Here is a 14990-nt window from a genome sequence, read left to right on the forward strand (position 1 = left end):
GCGGCCGGGGTAGGTAGTTTGTGTACAGTTACCATGGAGACGCGGGCCGGCCTGGCGGGGCGGGCGAGCGGGCGGGCAGCCTGGGGGAAGATGCTGCTGCGCTCTGCCCTGGCCTGGACCCTTGGAGAAGCCGGCTCTCCCGGGAGTGGGGGAGCTGCAGTCCGCGCGGGAGGCGAGGCGTCCCCCACCGCTTCACCGGGGACTCCTCCTGTAGCTGCCCGTCTGTCCCCAGGCGGGGGAGAGGCCATGACAGTGCCCTGTGCATACTCTAGGGCTGGGCCCTGCTTGTCTTTATTTCTTATAGATTTAGCCAAGGGCGTGTGGTTAATAGAAAAATAATTGTTGAATGAGAGTGGTCGAGATGGAGCTTTGTCTAGGCAGTGACCTGGCTAAGGTCACGCACATTGTATCTTTGCTCTACTAGGCAACATCCAGAGCCTCACATAAATAAGCTTATGTGTAACAATATACATTAAAATATATTACATATAATACATTTTATCATCCATTCCACAGGCATCACATCAGGTCTTCCATTTCAGCCTCTTTAGAATTATTCTAACTTAGTAGAAAAGCAGTTAGCAGTTGTGTCCTATTTTGTGAATCTATAAAATTTGCATTATTTGCTGATATGGATAACTGATATTCAATGGAATAGCTTAATAAAATTGTTTGTTTTTATAAAGGAACCCTCCCGTTTAAACTTAAAATGCATGAAAACATCCCCTTTCTTCTTGCAATTTCTTTTTTTAAATGCAGCTTTTTCATTCATCGATGACATTGTTATTGTATGCTTTTATCAGTTTGAGCTTGAGCAGTAGTTAATACTTTTTAGGGCCAGGTAGCATGCTAAAGTACTTTATTTTTTTAATAATTTTTTTTAATATTTTACATCAGTGTTCATTTTTTATTATTATTTATTTATACAAGCACTGGTAAGGGTCTTGAGTATTTGATCTGCAGGCCAAGAGTATAGAAATGCAGATATCCTGATAGTGCAGTGATGCATTTGGCAAGAAGGCTCTGGTTCAGGTGACTGTTACCAAAAATGAAGACACATCCTTATAATTAGGCATAAACTTTTATAAATGCAATTCCAGTTCATCCTCTAGAGGCCTGTGGACATCATAAACTCAGGACAGTCATATAAGACAGAACTCTTCTTCCCTTTCAAACTCTGCAACCCCTATTTTCTTTTAAAAGTCCCCTTCTCCTCCAGCCACTCTGCTTTTCACACCCAGTGTCACCCTTTCTGTCCTCAGATGCCAAATCTCCTTGGTTCTTCTGTTCCAAGTGAACCTCACTTGTTATCTCTCTTCTTTCCTCTATTTTTTTTCCCTTTTTCTTTCTTAACTGTAGGGCTGCAAAACCCTTTATTCTTTCTTTATGTCTGTCTATCTATCTATCTATCTATCTATCTATCTATCTATCTATCTATCTATCTATCTATCTATCTTCTATCTGAGGTAACATTGGTTTACAGCATTGTCTGTGTTTTAGAGGGATAGGATCTCCCCCTTCAGGTGTTGCTACTACACCACACGCACCACCAAAGCATCCACAGCCCATCCCGAGTCCACTTATTTTATTTCACCTTCACAACTATATCTCAGACTCTCAGTGTCTTACTCACTGATTCCAACATTTATCAACTCTTAATCCTTGCCAGGTAACTCAGAGTAAAGGCAAGAAAGGTAAAGGGGGCTGATTAGATCAGGAATCATACCATTTGAAGAAAAATCCAATATGTTTACCTGATCTACTGTGACAGATGCCTCCAATTAAAAAAACCATGCTGCCTTCATTTCATCAGGAGCTCAGTGCCTTTGCAGGTGTTGACCTTCAGTCACGCCTCACCTGAAGACCTGGGGCTCTGAGTCTGGGGCAGCACGCACTTCTAACTTGGTAGGAGAGTGTCATGACAGAGGCCAACTGGGAACCCTGTGGCTTCTGGAGGAGTGACATCTAACTGAGGCTAGACAGAGGGACAGGCATGTCCAGGAAAGTTCCTTGAGGCCTTTCAAGAGTTAGCTGCTGATTTTGTCCCTTGTAGTTTTTTCCTTTTCCAGCCTGCTCGCCTCTACCAGATCATAGCAGGCTTCAAAATCTTTCAGTTGCTCATCAGCTTTTATTTAATATCTTGACCTGCCATTCATTCTCTCTTTGATCCAATGCCTGTCTTCATGTCCAGCATTCCTGGTATCCAGCACACACACCTTATGTTTTTGACACTTTGCCTTGGCTCACTCATTGAACTAGCTGGGAAATCCTTCTCTATTCCAATTCCAATACCAGCCATTGCCACATGCTCAAATTTGGCTTATTTCCTAGAGTCCAACTCAAGTATCACCTCTTCCAGGAAGTCTACCTCATACCTCCCAATCCAAAATTCCTTCTTTTGTAATCATATGGAAGTTTCTCTCAATCCTCTCTTTCTTTCTCATCAGTTTCTATCTTGTATTAAATTCATTTGGATAAAAAAGGACTGATACTCAGCTAGCACACACTAAGAAAGCTGTTCCAGTTGTGAAATATTGACATGTCTCTATATTGATGGTGTAAATAGCTCTACCCCAAGATATCTGAATGCCCCACCTCCTATCACTCATGGAGTAAATAATAGTTTACTGTTATTTACTAATATCATCTCTGGGTAAACATAGCTGTTTTTGCTATTGCTTAAGACTATCCACCTCAGGGCCTCCCCGGTGGCGCAGCGGTTGAGCGCTGGGTTGCGAAGCTGCCCGCGGCCTCTGCAGCGCCGGTTCGATCCCCGGCTGCTCCCCGGTCACCGGAGAAGGGTCCCACATGGCGCGCAGACCTCTCCTGCCGCCCGCTGCTCCCCTCAGCAGTGTACTTCGGTCCTTCTGCCTGCTCTGCTCCCCGCTCTGGCTCTGGTGAATTCTCTCACCCTCCCGCGCTTCTGACTGTACCCAGTGCTTGTATAAATAAATAAAAACAAATCTTTATTAAAAAAAAAAAGACTATCCACCTCATAAAATTGTAGGGACTAATTTAGATGAGGTACTCAAGTCTCCTTAGTTTACAGTAGTCAGAATACAGGTAAATGTTTAATTAATCTTAGTTAGTTTTCCTTCTTGCCTGAGAGTAGAGACAGTGCTTGTTCTTAGCTATGTTTCTAAATATCAAGCAGAGGACTTACACTTAGGAACTAGTACTAGCTGAATGGAATCGATCCAGTTGTCAGGAGAATTTCGGTAAAGTGAAAATTTGTTATACTATTGTATTATCATTCCGGTATACTTTCCCTGATAAATAGATGAAATACCTTAATAGACAAACTTTATTATAAGTTCATTAATAAGAATTTGTAATTTAATAAATATAAAGAAAGCTTCACTTCTAATTCATTTAACTTGAATTGTCAAATCTTTCCATGTTTGATTTAGTTAGAAATAGTATTAATAACATTAATTGTGCAGATCTCACATTATTGAAATAGTTTCTCATGATATGCCTGTTAAGGAAGATGATGTGGGAGGAAGAAAAAGGAAGGGGAAAGTTGAGTTTGTGGTAAAAATTTATAGACAGATTTTGAAGCCCATTGTGTACATTGTTCCACAAGTATTTGATCAGTCTAGTTCCTGGATGACCAAATAATTTACAGAATTTTTAGCATTTGACCTGAATAAATGGTCTTGCTTTGTTACTCTGTGAAAGAGTACAATTTTCAGTGCAAACTAAGATATAGTCTGGGAGAACCTTAGCCAGGAATGATAGTCTATTATTGCTTGCCCAAAGCACTGTCTCTCATCTTTATTAGGTTTGCCAGATCACCTTCAGACTTTGCTAGACTTATTAGTGCCACGTGAGGCCAAAGAAGTCACAAACCTGATTTTGTCTCCGAAAGAAGCCAGTTCTTTTTATAGAAACTTTTTCTCACTAAGTGGGATAATTTCTTACTTCGATGGGCATTTTTAAAAAAATAAGTGTAATTGGCATGGCCACTTAATTTAGATGTTATTGGATTGAATTTATATTATAATGAACCCTAAAATAATTATGTACATATGTATAACGCTTTATCCATGTTTTCAATAGTTAGCTGGTAATCTCTTTTTAAGTAGTCAGTCATATCAGAAGCATTAGAAGTAAAGTGTGTTGTCTGCCAGTTTTTGTTAGTTGAATTAAATCAGTTCGTAATTCTGGACACTTTGCTTCAATTTAAAATCTTATATCAAAAATCCCTAGAACAGTATTGCTTATCTAGTAATATTCGTACTGTTATGTCTCAACACCTGGTCATTCCCTATGAAAGGAAGTGTCATATTGTTTGCAGTTTACATTCATACTCTTTTCCTCCGAAATTCTTGGGGGTGGGGCCTGGGTAAAAGGAAACAAATGTTCTTGTTGTCTGTTGTTAAGTAACAACTTAATGTGTAGAATCATAGTGTAGTAAATCCTCTTTATTTTTCTGAGCAATCATCTGTTGCTTCTACTTGTGGAAATGAAGTCTTTTTCCGTTCCTTGGGCTTATGTCAACCAAAAAATTTCTTTTTGTAGAAGTGATTCTGTCTCCCTACAGATATAGCGTTTTCAAGTAATTAGGGTTTTGTTTGTAAGTGAATACCTAATATCATATACTAATTAGAATTAGGTTTTTAAATCTCGACTTTTCTTAAGGTTGAGAGCTGTCAGAGGTGTCTTTCCAAGTTAGCCAGGCCTCCATGGGACACACGAGCATTTAAGAAGGAGCTTCGATCTCATGGCCTGCACATGACTTAAATTACTAATCACGGGAGGCAACTTGGGAAAGGACAGGTTGATGTTAATACTTGCTCTTTATTCCTCTAGGACAGTATCTCAAAATTGAAGGTGATTTGACTTGATATATTCCAGTGTATCATGGGCAAATGTATGGTTGAACGTTCCTGTGAGTTTACAAACTGCATTTATGAAAGCAAATGAAACTTGGAAATAGACTCAATCGCTCTAAATTTGGCCGTATACTAGCATTTTATATGGAGAGCAGTGGGAAAGGAAATTTTGGTAAAATGTTTTAAGAGAAACTCCCCCACTCCAGTGTTTTCCTATAGATTGGACAATATGGGATAAATTTCCTAGCCTGTCACCTTTCATGAGATAGCCTCTTTCTCTCCAGGATTAGCTTTTACTCTAGGTCTCCTCCCGCACATCTTACCTTTCCCTCCATCATGTATACTCCCATCAGCATAACTGGGGGTTTCTGAGAGCTGTTCTCCCATCTGTAACTGACTGGTAGATTTTTTTAATGAAGATTTGTTTTTGTTTTGTTTTTCAAGTTTAGCATTAGAAGAATGTTTGAAGCGCATTATGGAGGGGTTTAAGCACTCCTCTGTAAACTACTGGATAAAAATCGTTTTTATTTTGTACCATATATTTGCAGGGTGTGGTTTCTACCTAAAGAACACTTACTTTAAAAGAAAAGATGCTGTCTCCAAGTGATAAAAAGTTAGAAAAGCTGGATCCGTTTTATCGACTTTCAGTGTCCAAACAGAAGACCAGTGCAGAAATCATAAGTGAAGCACGAAATTCTTTAAGAACAGTTAGGACTCAAAGACCTTTTACCCCACAAGAAGACCAAAGAAAACTGTTTGGACCTTCATCTTCAAGAACACCAGAAAATAGACCTCCTTCTTCCTTCAGGTAAATGACATTGCTCTTTCCTGTACCTTCAGATATTTAAGCTACTAAGATGACATTTTTTCCTTAATTCTGGTTATGAATAGTTACATTTTAAGTTTCAGTTATGCTAATTACATCACTTGTGTCTGTCAAGAGTCCTAAAGATAATTCCAGAGCTTGAGCCCAAGAAGTTGCTTCAGTATGAAATGGTTAATAGTGATTGTCATACCAACTTACAAAGTGATATTAACAAAGCTTATTTTAAAAATCACCATGTGTACTTTTCATTATTCACTATGTTTTAATCCTCCTAGAAAGAAATGAAAGGATTTCTTAATATTTTAAGTACCGTATTTTTAAAATTGCTTCTTCCTCAAGGCCGAACTGAACACTTTTGTTTGTTTTTGGGGCTAGTGGTAATTCTTCACAAACTAATACCTCGGCTCCCTCTCCTGTTCTAGCCTCCATGCATCCAGTTTTGAGTCATCCGATTCCAGGCCCATCTCTGGCGCACGTCTCAGTCCACTAGAACTTGTGAGTACATGATATTTCCACCAGAGCCTGTGAAGTGGGATTCCAAATACTTGGAATCATCACTTAATATGATAAAGACGAGATCTCATAGACCTGAATGTACTAATAATTGAAAGAAAGTTCTTTTATATTCTTCAAAGTATACTTTGAAGTATGCTTCTATTACTTACCAATAGCTTGATAATAAGAATTTTAGAAATGTGTAGTAACCTAATAAATAGACTGACAATTTTTCTGTATTTTTAAACAGTTATACATATACATTATTTTAGCAGCTATATATGTAAATTATATATACATGTACATAGAGTCCAAGATTCGTTACCAATGAAAAAAAATTCCAGCAGTCTCTTGTCCTCTTGTTCTTCATTCTTTCCTCCCTAGTGGTATCACTTTAAATGTTTTTGGCACAATATTTTGGTATTTAGATCCAAATTCCTAAATAACACATTGTCTTGATAAATTACCTAACGACTAAGGAAAAGGAAGATTTAACTCTTGCCTGTTGTCCCAGGCCCTCTCATGTCCTTGTCATCTTCTCTGTTCTTGCTACTCCCAGTGCAGAGATACCATAATTTTAGTTAATCTCTTTTCTCTGATTATATATTGATTATAGCAACACAGCTGAACCTTAAATGATGAAAAATGCTGATTACTTTTTCTCTGCACCAGCTTTTATTTTCCCAACTATTAACAATTGCCTTGTTTTTAAAGTTTTTTTTTATTTATTATTGCTGTTTCCGTCTTGTATTCTCTCCATTCATCTCCTTGGAGAACCCACTCCTCTCCCTTCATCCTCGACTTGGTTTACAGCTTGCTCCTCCCTCTGCCACTAGCTTTCCTGTTCCTCTGTCTCAGGCCCTTCTCTTTCTTGATCTACTCTTGTTTTGGTGGAACACTCCCTCCAGTAGTTTCTTGGAAAAGGGTGTGTAGGAAGCAAATTATTTGACAACTTGACTCCTGCTTTTTCTCTCTGGAAGTCTATAGAATTTTTCTTTGTTCCCAGTGTTTTGAGATTTCACAATAGGCCTTTGTGTAAATGCATTTTTATCCATTATGCTGAGCACTTTCTATGTAGGATTTCTTGTCTTTCAGCCTGAGAAATGTCCTTGACTTATCTTGATGTGTCTGTTTGCTCTTTCTGATATTTCTATTCAGATGTAGGATCCCCTGGTCCTTCAATTTTCTTATTTTCCCTACCTTTTTTTTTTGGAAGAAACTTTATTTTCTGATCTCTTTATTGAGTTCTCTTTATGTACGCTACTTATAATTTCCAAGAATTCTTTTTTTCCCCTCCAAATTATCTTTTCTTAATATATATGGTATTCTATTTTTTCTTAATGTTTGTAATATCTTATCTGAGTTTACTAATAATAGCTTTGATTTTTAAAGTTTTCTTTTCCCTTTGAAATCACTGTTAGCTTTGTGCATGTGCATAAACAGTGGGAATTTATTTTCTCACACTTCTGGAGATAAGAGATCTGAGATCAAGGCAGGGTTGATTTTCTGCTGCGGCCTCTCTCCTTGACTTGTGGAGGGCTGACTGTTCTCTGTGATTTCCTATGGCCTTCCCTCTGTGTCTCTGTAGCATTTGGGTTTGTTTCAGTCTTTGTTTTTCATATTAGAGTCTCTCCTTCTGATAGTTCAAGCCATTTGTTCTGCTCTTATTTAAGAGTGGGAGCATGTGGATGGGGTTGGTCAACCCACTGTGATGCCTACCGACACCTATATTTAAGGGGATCTGGCTGGGCCCTATTGTTGGTGAAATTCCTACTTCCCCCACCCAGTGGCCATATCTTTATGGCTTTCCTTGTGTACTAGTTGATCCTCTATAGAAGTATCTTCCAAGCTCTTTTCTGAGGGATAAAGACTGGTTTCTGAAGGATAAACTTTCTGGAGCCAGGTGGAGGAAGAAGGTAGGCATGCCTAGCATTCAATATATAAATGTTCAGCTTGCATCTGTGTTTATAGTCCCTGACCCTCAACTGTGCCTACTTACTCATTCAGAGACCCTCTGTTTTATGCTTTCTAGAGAACAAATGTCCCATCTACTGCTGGGTTCAGTAGCCTGATTACGTGGAGTGGGGAAAGAGGGAGTTACACAGACATTCAGCTAATCCTCCTTATTTAAGCACCTTTTCTCTTATGCCTTTACTCCCACAGGTATCTGATGATTTCAGATCCCCTGGTATCAATCACCTTTGGTGATTTCATGGAATTGGAGTGTCAATCAATCTGCTCCTCATTTTTTATTACTGTATAGGTGGTATGCGTGCTTTTGTTAAGTTTGTTTTTGGTGAACTATTTGAAACTAGCTGCAGATATAAAACTCTGTCATAAAAAATTAACTGCACATCTCACGTGAACAAAGATAGTCTCCCATATAACCATTACACTGTCATTGCAGGCCAGTATATCATTTAATGTATAGTCCTTGTGCAAATGGACAAGGTCTTAGGTGTGTTTCATTTTAAACAAAAATGTACCTTTTATGGGCCTCCTTGGTGGCACAGGGTTAAGCACAGCACTGTGAAGCTGTCCTCAGCCTCTGCAGCACGAGTTCAATCACCTGCCAGCCAGGGAGCTGCCCACATGGCATAGCAGACCTTTCCTGACTTGCCTGCTGCTCCCCTTAGCAGTGTATTTCAGTCTGCCTGCCTGTTCTGTTCTGGTTTCTGGTGAATCCCTTCACCCCCTGCACCTCTCCCCTGTACCCCAGTTCTTGCATGCATAAATAAATAAATCTTTAAACAGACAAAAAACAAAAATGTACCTTTTATTCTTAAAGTGCTTATCAGAATGCCTTTGTGAGGAAGATTATACTTGTCCTTATATTGCAGATGATAAAAAATGAGATCCCGAAATAGCAATACTAAGCATGAACCAATATGAAAAAAAATACCTTGCCAGCCATTGTTGACAGGTGGCTGTTGCATTTACAGCCTTGGAAGTCACAGTGTTTTTTTTTGTTGTTTTTTTTTTTAATATTTATTTATTTATTTATTTGTACAAGCACTGGGTACAGTCAGAAGTGCAGGAGGGTGAGAGAATTCACCAGAGCCAGAGCAGGGAAGAGAACAGGCAGACTGAAGAAGTACACTGCTGAGGGGAACAGCAGGCGGCAGGAGAGGTCTGCGTGCCATGTGGGACCCTCGCCTGTGGCCGGGGATCCAACCGGCACTGCAGAGGCTGCGGGCAGCTTTGCAGCCCAGCGCTCAACCACTGTGCCACTAGGGGAGGCCCGGAAGTCACAGTGTTTTGCACCAGCCACAGCAAGAGGGGCCTGGATTTGTCAGCTCAGCAGGCCTACCTTGTTGGAGGGTGGCTGTTCACAAAGCTGTCGTGGGACTCCTGTGATGGTTTCTAGTATTGCTGTCATTTGGGGAGAACTCACTCAAATCAGGCTTACTCCTTCCTAAAAAATCTCTATTTCTAGAGTAAACCTGGTCTTTGTCAAATTGGTACAGTTTTTGGGCTGCAGGGTTAGGTGTTAGGCACAGATAATGTTGGCATTCACCTCTGTTTAGAGTCATTGTAATTGAATTTCTTTTCTGAAGAGTGGTTGTTTGCTATGTTCAAGGTAAAAATAGGCTCAGAACTCCTCATATTAAGTAAAATATCTTTTTTTAGTTTGAATTTTCCTTTGTTATAGTGGATTATATAAAGGTCATAAGTATATTTCAGTTTTGCACAAGAGTTAAAGTTGGGGGTTCCCTGCTTAAAAATTTCTGCAAGTGGCCTCATACTATCTCATGTTACCTTCTACCTTCCACCTCCTCTCCTTCCTTCCACTTCACCTTAAAGAACGCTTTGCCTCTGGTCATAGTTCAGTTCCTACAAGGATGAGATCAGAGGAAATAGGAGTGAAGGGGGAAGGGAGCAGGGATAAAAAGAAAGGGAGGGTAGGTATTCATATTTAGGGGACACGCTTGCTGAGAGTCTGTGTTGTCCTAACTAATTAAATTTCAGCACTTTTTGGGTTTAAGACACTTTTCTACTTTTATGCATAAGTTTGCCTTTAAATAATTCCTCAACCAGCAATCAGTCAGGGAAGAGGAGCCCAGAAAGCAGCCCAATCCAGCTCCCACATTTAATAAATCAGTCCATCTCTGATGCCTATATGCTGCCCTTCTCCCTTCCCCATCAGGCTGCCTCCTTCCCTCTCCCCACAGCTGCCTACAATCAAGAATGCCCTGGGCTTCCCAGAATGATGGACAATGGTGGTGGGCCTGACAGGCTCACCAGATTCTAATTATCTGCTGCCTCCCATTGACATTCATATCTGCCTGCTCCATAGGCATGCCCATGCCTGGCCAGCCTTGTCTTCACAGCTCCCCTCCCCATGACAGGTCTGAGATGGGGGTGCTGTGGGGTGGTAGTTATTTCTATTTTCACTCTGCTGTTCTGGGTAACCAGTGTTTGGATTTATATACACAGGAACAGCTACTCTCATTGGATTAGAAAGTAGGAAAAGAGTTGTGAATAGGAAATTTTGCCTCCCATCATTATCATTATCAAAACAGAAACCTTCCCGTTTTTCCTAAACTTTCAAAGCCTCCTCATTTAAGCTCCAAGCATTTTTATTATTTTTTTGACAAATGGAACAGCCGCAGGTCATAAAAGTACAGCTTAATAAGTTTATTCTAACTCAAAGCATTTACTAATCAGCATTCAAAAAGAAAAAAAGAGGCCCTTATCAGTACCCAGAAACCATCCCCCAGGGAGCTACTGTCCTGACTCACCGTAATATAGACCAGGAGCTGTTTTTTATCTTTTATTGGAACTGAGCTACAATTAAAACAAAATTTAATATATTTTTAAAAAGAAAGGGACTTAGACTCTCATAAAGGCCTTTGGGACAGGGGAGGTCCAAGGTGAGAAAGCAGAGTAAGAATGTCAAAGCAGTGTTTTTTCTTTCCCTCTTTCCTAAAGGAATGGTGACATTAAGCTGTGAGTCACCTGCTGAGAATGACAGGGAGCCCAGGGTACCTGTGGAGAAAATCATAGCAATAGATGCATATACAATCACCACATCCAAGGATGTGGGCTTGGGGGAATTTTTAATATTTGCTTTCTAACTTCAAAGAGGTTTTTGGTGCATGTGCAAACACAGTGTGTGCCCAGGGTGTCTATTGCATTGCTTTATCAATTAAATGGTGACTTCTTTCTGAGGTGGAATGTCATGGACTCCCGCTTCTAGCTCCATGTAGAATGGGGAAGACCCTGGCCTTCCCATCTGGTAACCACAGGAGGTTGTCAGAAGCTGATCAAGGGCAGGCATGCTGGGATGAGAGTTGAGGCCAATCAGATCCCTTAATTGTTCTACAAATTTTGTCTTCCTTGATCAAGTTGTTTTATTAAAATAATCTTTCTGTCTTCAACTGACTTTCCCAGTTTTATCAACCAGAAAAAAATTGAAACCTGACTTTCCCAGTGTCCTGGATTGCACTCAAGTTATTGCTCAATGTCGGTGACACAAAGCGTGAGAGAGGTAGGGTTCTCTGGTGAAGATTTGAACCTGCTTGCAACATTCTTTGAATTCTAAAATGAAGTAAATGTTATTGTTTTGCTTCATAAAAACCATGTTGTTCCACAAAGTGGAATAACATTTGTAGAAAATGGCAAGATAGAAACCAATGGCTTGGTTAGTAATTTTCCCTGGAAGAATTAAAAATCCTTCTTCCCTTATACCACTTTATATTTTAAATAGTCCAGTGAGATATGTCTTTAAGGGGGATAAATCATGTATGAAAGGTCAGTAGTAAAAGGGAACTAATTTTTCATTATGCAAACAATGACTAATTTATTATTTGGAGGAAAATGCATTTTACCAAGTTGCCGTTAAGGGGCTTTTTTTTTTTTTAAATTCTATTTTTTTTTTTTAAGATTTATTTATTTATTTATACATGCACTGGGTACAGTCAGAAGCACGGGAGGGTGAGAGAATTCACCAGAGCGGGGAGCAGAGCAGGCAGAAGGACCGAAGCACACTGCTGAGGGGAGCAGCGGGCGGCAGGAGAGGTCTGCGCGCTATGTGGGACCCTCCTCCGGTAGCCGGGGAGCAGCCGGGGATCGAGCCGACGCCGCGGAGGCTGCGGGCAGCTTCGCAACCCAGCGCTCAACCGCTGCGCCACGGGGGAGGCCCCGTTAAGGGGCTTTTTCTTGCTATCCAGAGAGAATTCAGTTATTCTCTTCTAGGTAGAAATTAGTTTTAGCAAAGTCATGTACTCTCTTTTTATAAGATCTTTTATATAGTATCTGAAACATTTGTAATAGTTAAGGCATCTGTAAAAGAGCCATTTGCCTTATCTGTATTATTATTTTATTTGGCAGACTTCTTTTGCTTTGTCCCAGATTCAAGGTACTGGCAGAATACGGGCATTTTGAGATAAGAAAATCTCTTATCTGCATTCAAGATGGAGATTATCCTTATGTGTTCCCTCTTTTATAATTATATCTAAAGCATTTATTTTCCTGTATTATAAAATTCTTAGCTTTTGGGGCTACCATTAGTTTCATGGCCTAATCACGATCTTATGCATATTATATTATGCAAGAAATTCAGGAAACTGAAAAGCATATTAAACAGATATAGCATAATTTTTACAGATAAAAGAATGCTGTCTTCTTTAGAATAAACCCCTCTGAATCCAGCAAGTATGTGTTAGAGGCTAGGGTTTGCACTTTTGAGACATAAAAGTAACTGAGCCATATCTAGTAAATAAATAGTGAGCCTCTAACTTAGGGAAGGAAGCTTTCAGGCATTTCTTGAGCCTACCTAGTATATGTACGTATGTCAGTGTTCCTACAAGGAGGGAACTGCTATCCCCTATTTGATAGCTGGGCAAGTTCCAAGAAATGGCCTGCCCAAGCTCACAGAACTATAAAGTGGATTTCACTCAGATCACGTCAACCCCAAAGTCATTCATTCTTTCTCCATATTGTGCTAATTATTTTTGTTATTATTTTTCTAACTGTGTTTAGAAAAAAACGTTGTCTCTAAAATCATGAAGCTACTTTTTGGGTCTGGTTTTTTAATTGATTCTAGATGCAAATGAACAAAGGAATATTTAAAATTTAAAAAAAAAAACAGACACAAAAGAAATTAAAAAATATTTTGATTGGGGTCAAAATAAGGGGGTTGCAATTATATGGGGAATATAAAAATAAAATTAAAAAAAGAAAATCAAATTTTGAAAAATGTCATCATTGAAATAAGCAGTTTCTTGAAAGGAGAACTCTAATATAGATGTCTATGTTCTATCAGTGTGTAGAGAAAATGTGTTTGAAATTATACGTCCTATGTGATAGATGGCCTCACCCATTTTTCCAAATTATCTGACTTGAGTTTCACTCTGGGTTTTAAAAGATTTAGTTGATAAACCTGTTGGATAGTCACTCATTTCACATGTTATGAAAGTGACTTTAGACTTCAACTCGATTATTTTTGATTAGAGGGCTGTACCCACTTGCTGCCGTTAGCTTGTTCTAACATAGACAAGGCTGCTAAAGTAGGAGAGAAGAATGGACCCCCCTGGGACCCTGAAAGCAAAAGTGGGAGCTTCAGCCTGGGTGAGATTCTGGCCCTGGGTCAGAAGCCACTGCCATCTGGAGTGCAGACTAGAGAGAGCTCTGGGTGGCATAATACTTGGTGCAGGAATTTTGTTGTTATTTTAAATTGAAATATAATTGACATATAACGTTGTATTAGTTTCAGGTGTGCAGCACAATGATTCTACATATGTGTACACTGTGAAATGATCACCACACAAAGTCACAAGATTTTTTTTTTCTTGTCATGAGAACTTTTTAAGGTTTACTCTCTCAGCAGCTTTCAAATATGCAATACAATATTATTGCCCATACTCACCATGCTGTATATTACATCCCCATGACTTATTTATTTTATAACTACAACTTTTTACCTCTTGTCCCTTCACCCATTTCCTCCTCTGGCAAACACTAATCTGTTCTCTGTGTGCGTTTTGTTTTTTAGGTTCCATATAAATTGATGTTATATGGTCTTTGTCTCTTACCAGAATACTGTCAGGGCCCCTCCATGTTGTTCTAAATGGCAAGATTCCATTCTGGTTTATTTATTTATTTATTTTTAAGTCAATTTGTTTCTTTTTTTTTTTTTAAGATTTATTTATTTATTTATATAAGCACTGGGTACAGTCAGAAGTGCGGGAGGGTGAGAGAATTCACCAGAGCCAGAGCGGGGAACAGAACAGGCAGATTGACGAAGTACACTGCTGAGGGAAGCAGCGGGCATGCAGGAGAGGTCTGCGTGCCATGTGGGACCCTCGCCTGATGGCCGGGGATCGAACCAGCGCTGCAGAGGTGGGCAGCTTCGCAACCCAGCGCTCAACCGCTGCACCACTGGGGAGGCCCCTTTTCTGGTTTTTTTTTTTTGACTGAATATTCCATTTTATACACACATATTCACAAACACACATACACACACCATCTCTTTATCCACTTATTCATTAGTGTATACTTGGGTTGTTTCCATCCCTTCGCTGTTATAAATAATGCTATAATGAGCACAGGGGTGCATATATCTTTTTGAATTAGTATTTCTTGTTTTCTTTGAATAAATGTCCAGAAAAGGAATGGTAGTTTTATTGCTAGTAAGTGAATTCTTATAATAGTTCCTTTTTTAACTTTTTGAGGAACCTCCATATAGTTATTCTTAGAGGCTGCACCAATTTACATTCCCGCCAACAGTGTATGAGAATTCTCTGTTCTCCATAACCTTGCCAGAACTTGTTACGTGTTGTCTTGTTGATACTAGTGTGATGTGATATCTGATAGTGGTTTTGATTTGT

At 39.5% G+C, this 14990-nt stretch overlaps 1 protein-coding gene across 2 annotated transcripts in view; it reads left to right on the forward strand.

Annotated features, from left to right (window-relative positions):
- The first annotated feature begins 5391 nt into the window (after positions 1-5391).
- The window catches only part of ARMC2 (armadillo repeat containing 2), a 100756-nt gene continuing 91157 nt past the window's right edge, over positions 5392-14990 (forward strand). The window contains exons 1-2 of one of the 2 annotated variants that reach the window (XM_037520186.2): positions 5392-5646; positions 6087-6159. In XM_037520186.2, coding sequence (XP_037376083.1) covers positions 5429-5646; positions 6087-6159 — 291 coding nt within the window. In that variant the 5' untranslated portion in view covers positions 5392-5428. Of the gene's footprint in view, positions 5647-6086; positions 6160-14990 lie in introns of those variants that run through there. The other variant, XM_037520187.1, reaches the window with a different exon arrangement.

The sequence above is a fragment of the Talpa occidentalis genome, unplaced genomic scaffold (assembly GCF_014898055.3).
Source record: "Talpa occidentalis isolate TD23 unplaced genomic scaffold, MPIMG_talOcc4v2.1 talOcc4.2, whole genome shotgun sequence".
NCBI lineage: Eukaryota > Metazoa > Chordata > Mammalia > Eulipotyphla > Talpidae > Talpa > Talpa occidentalis.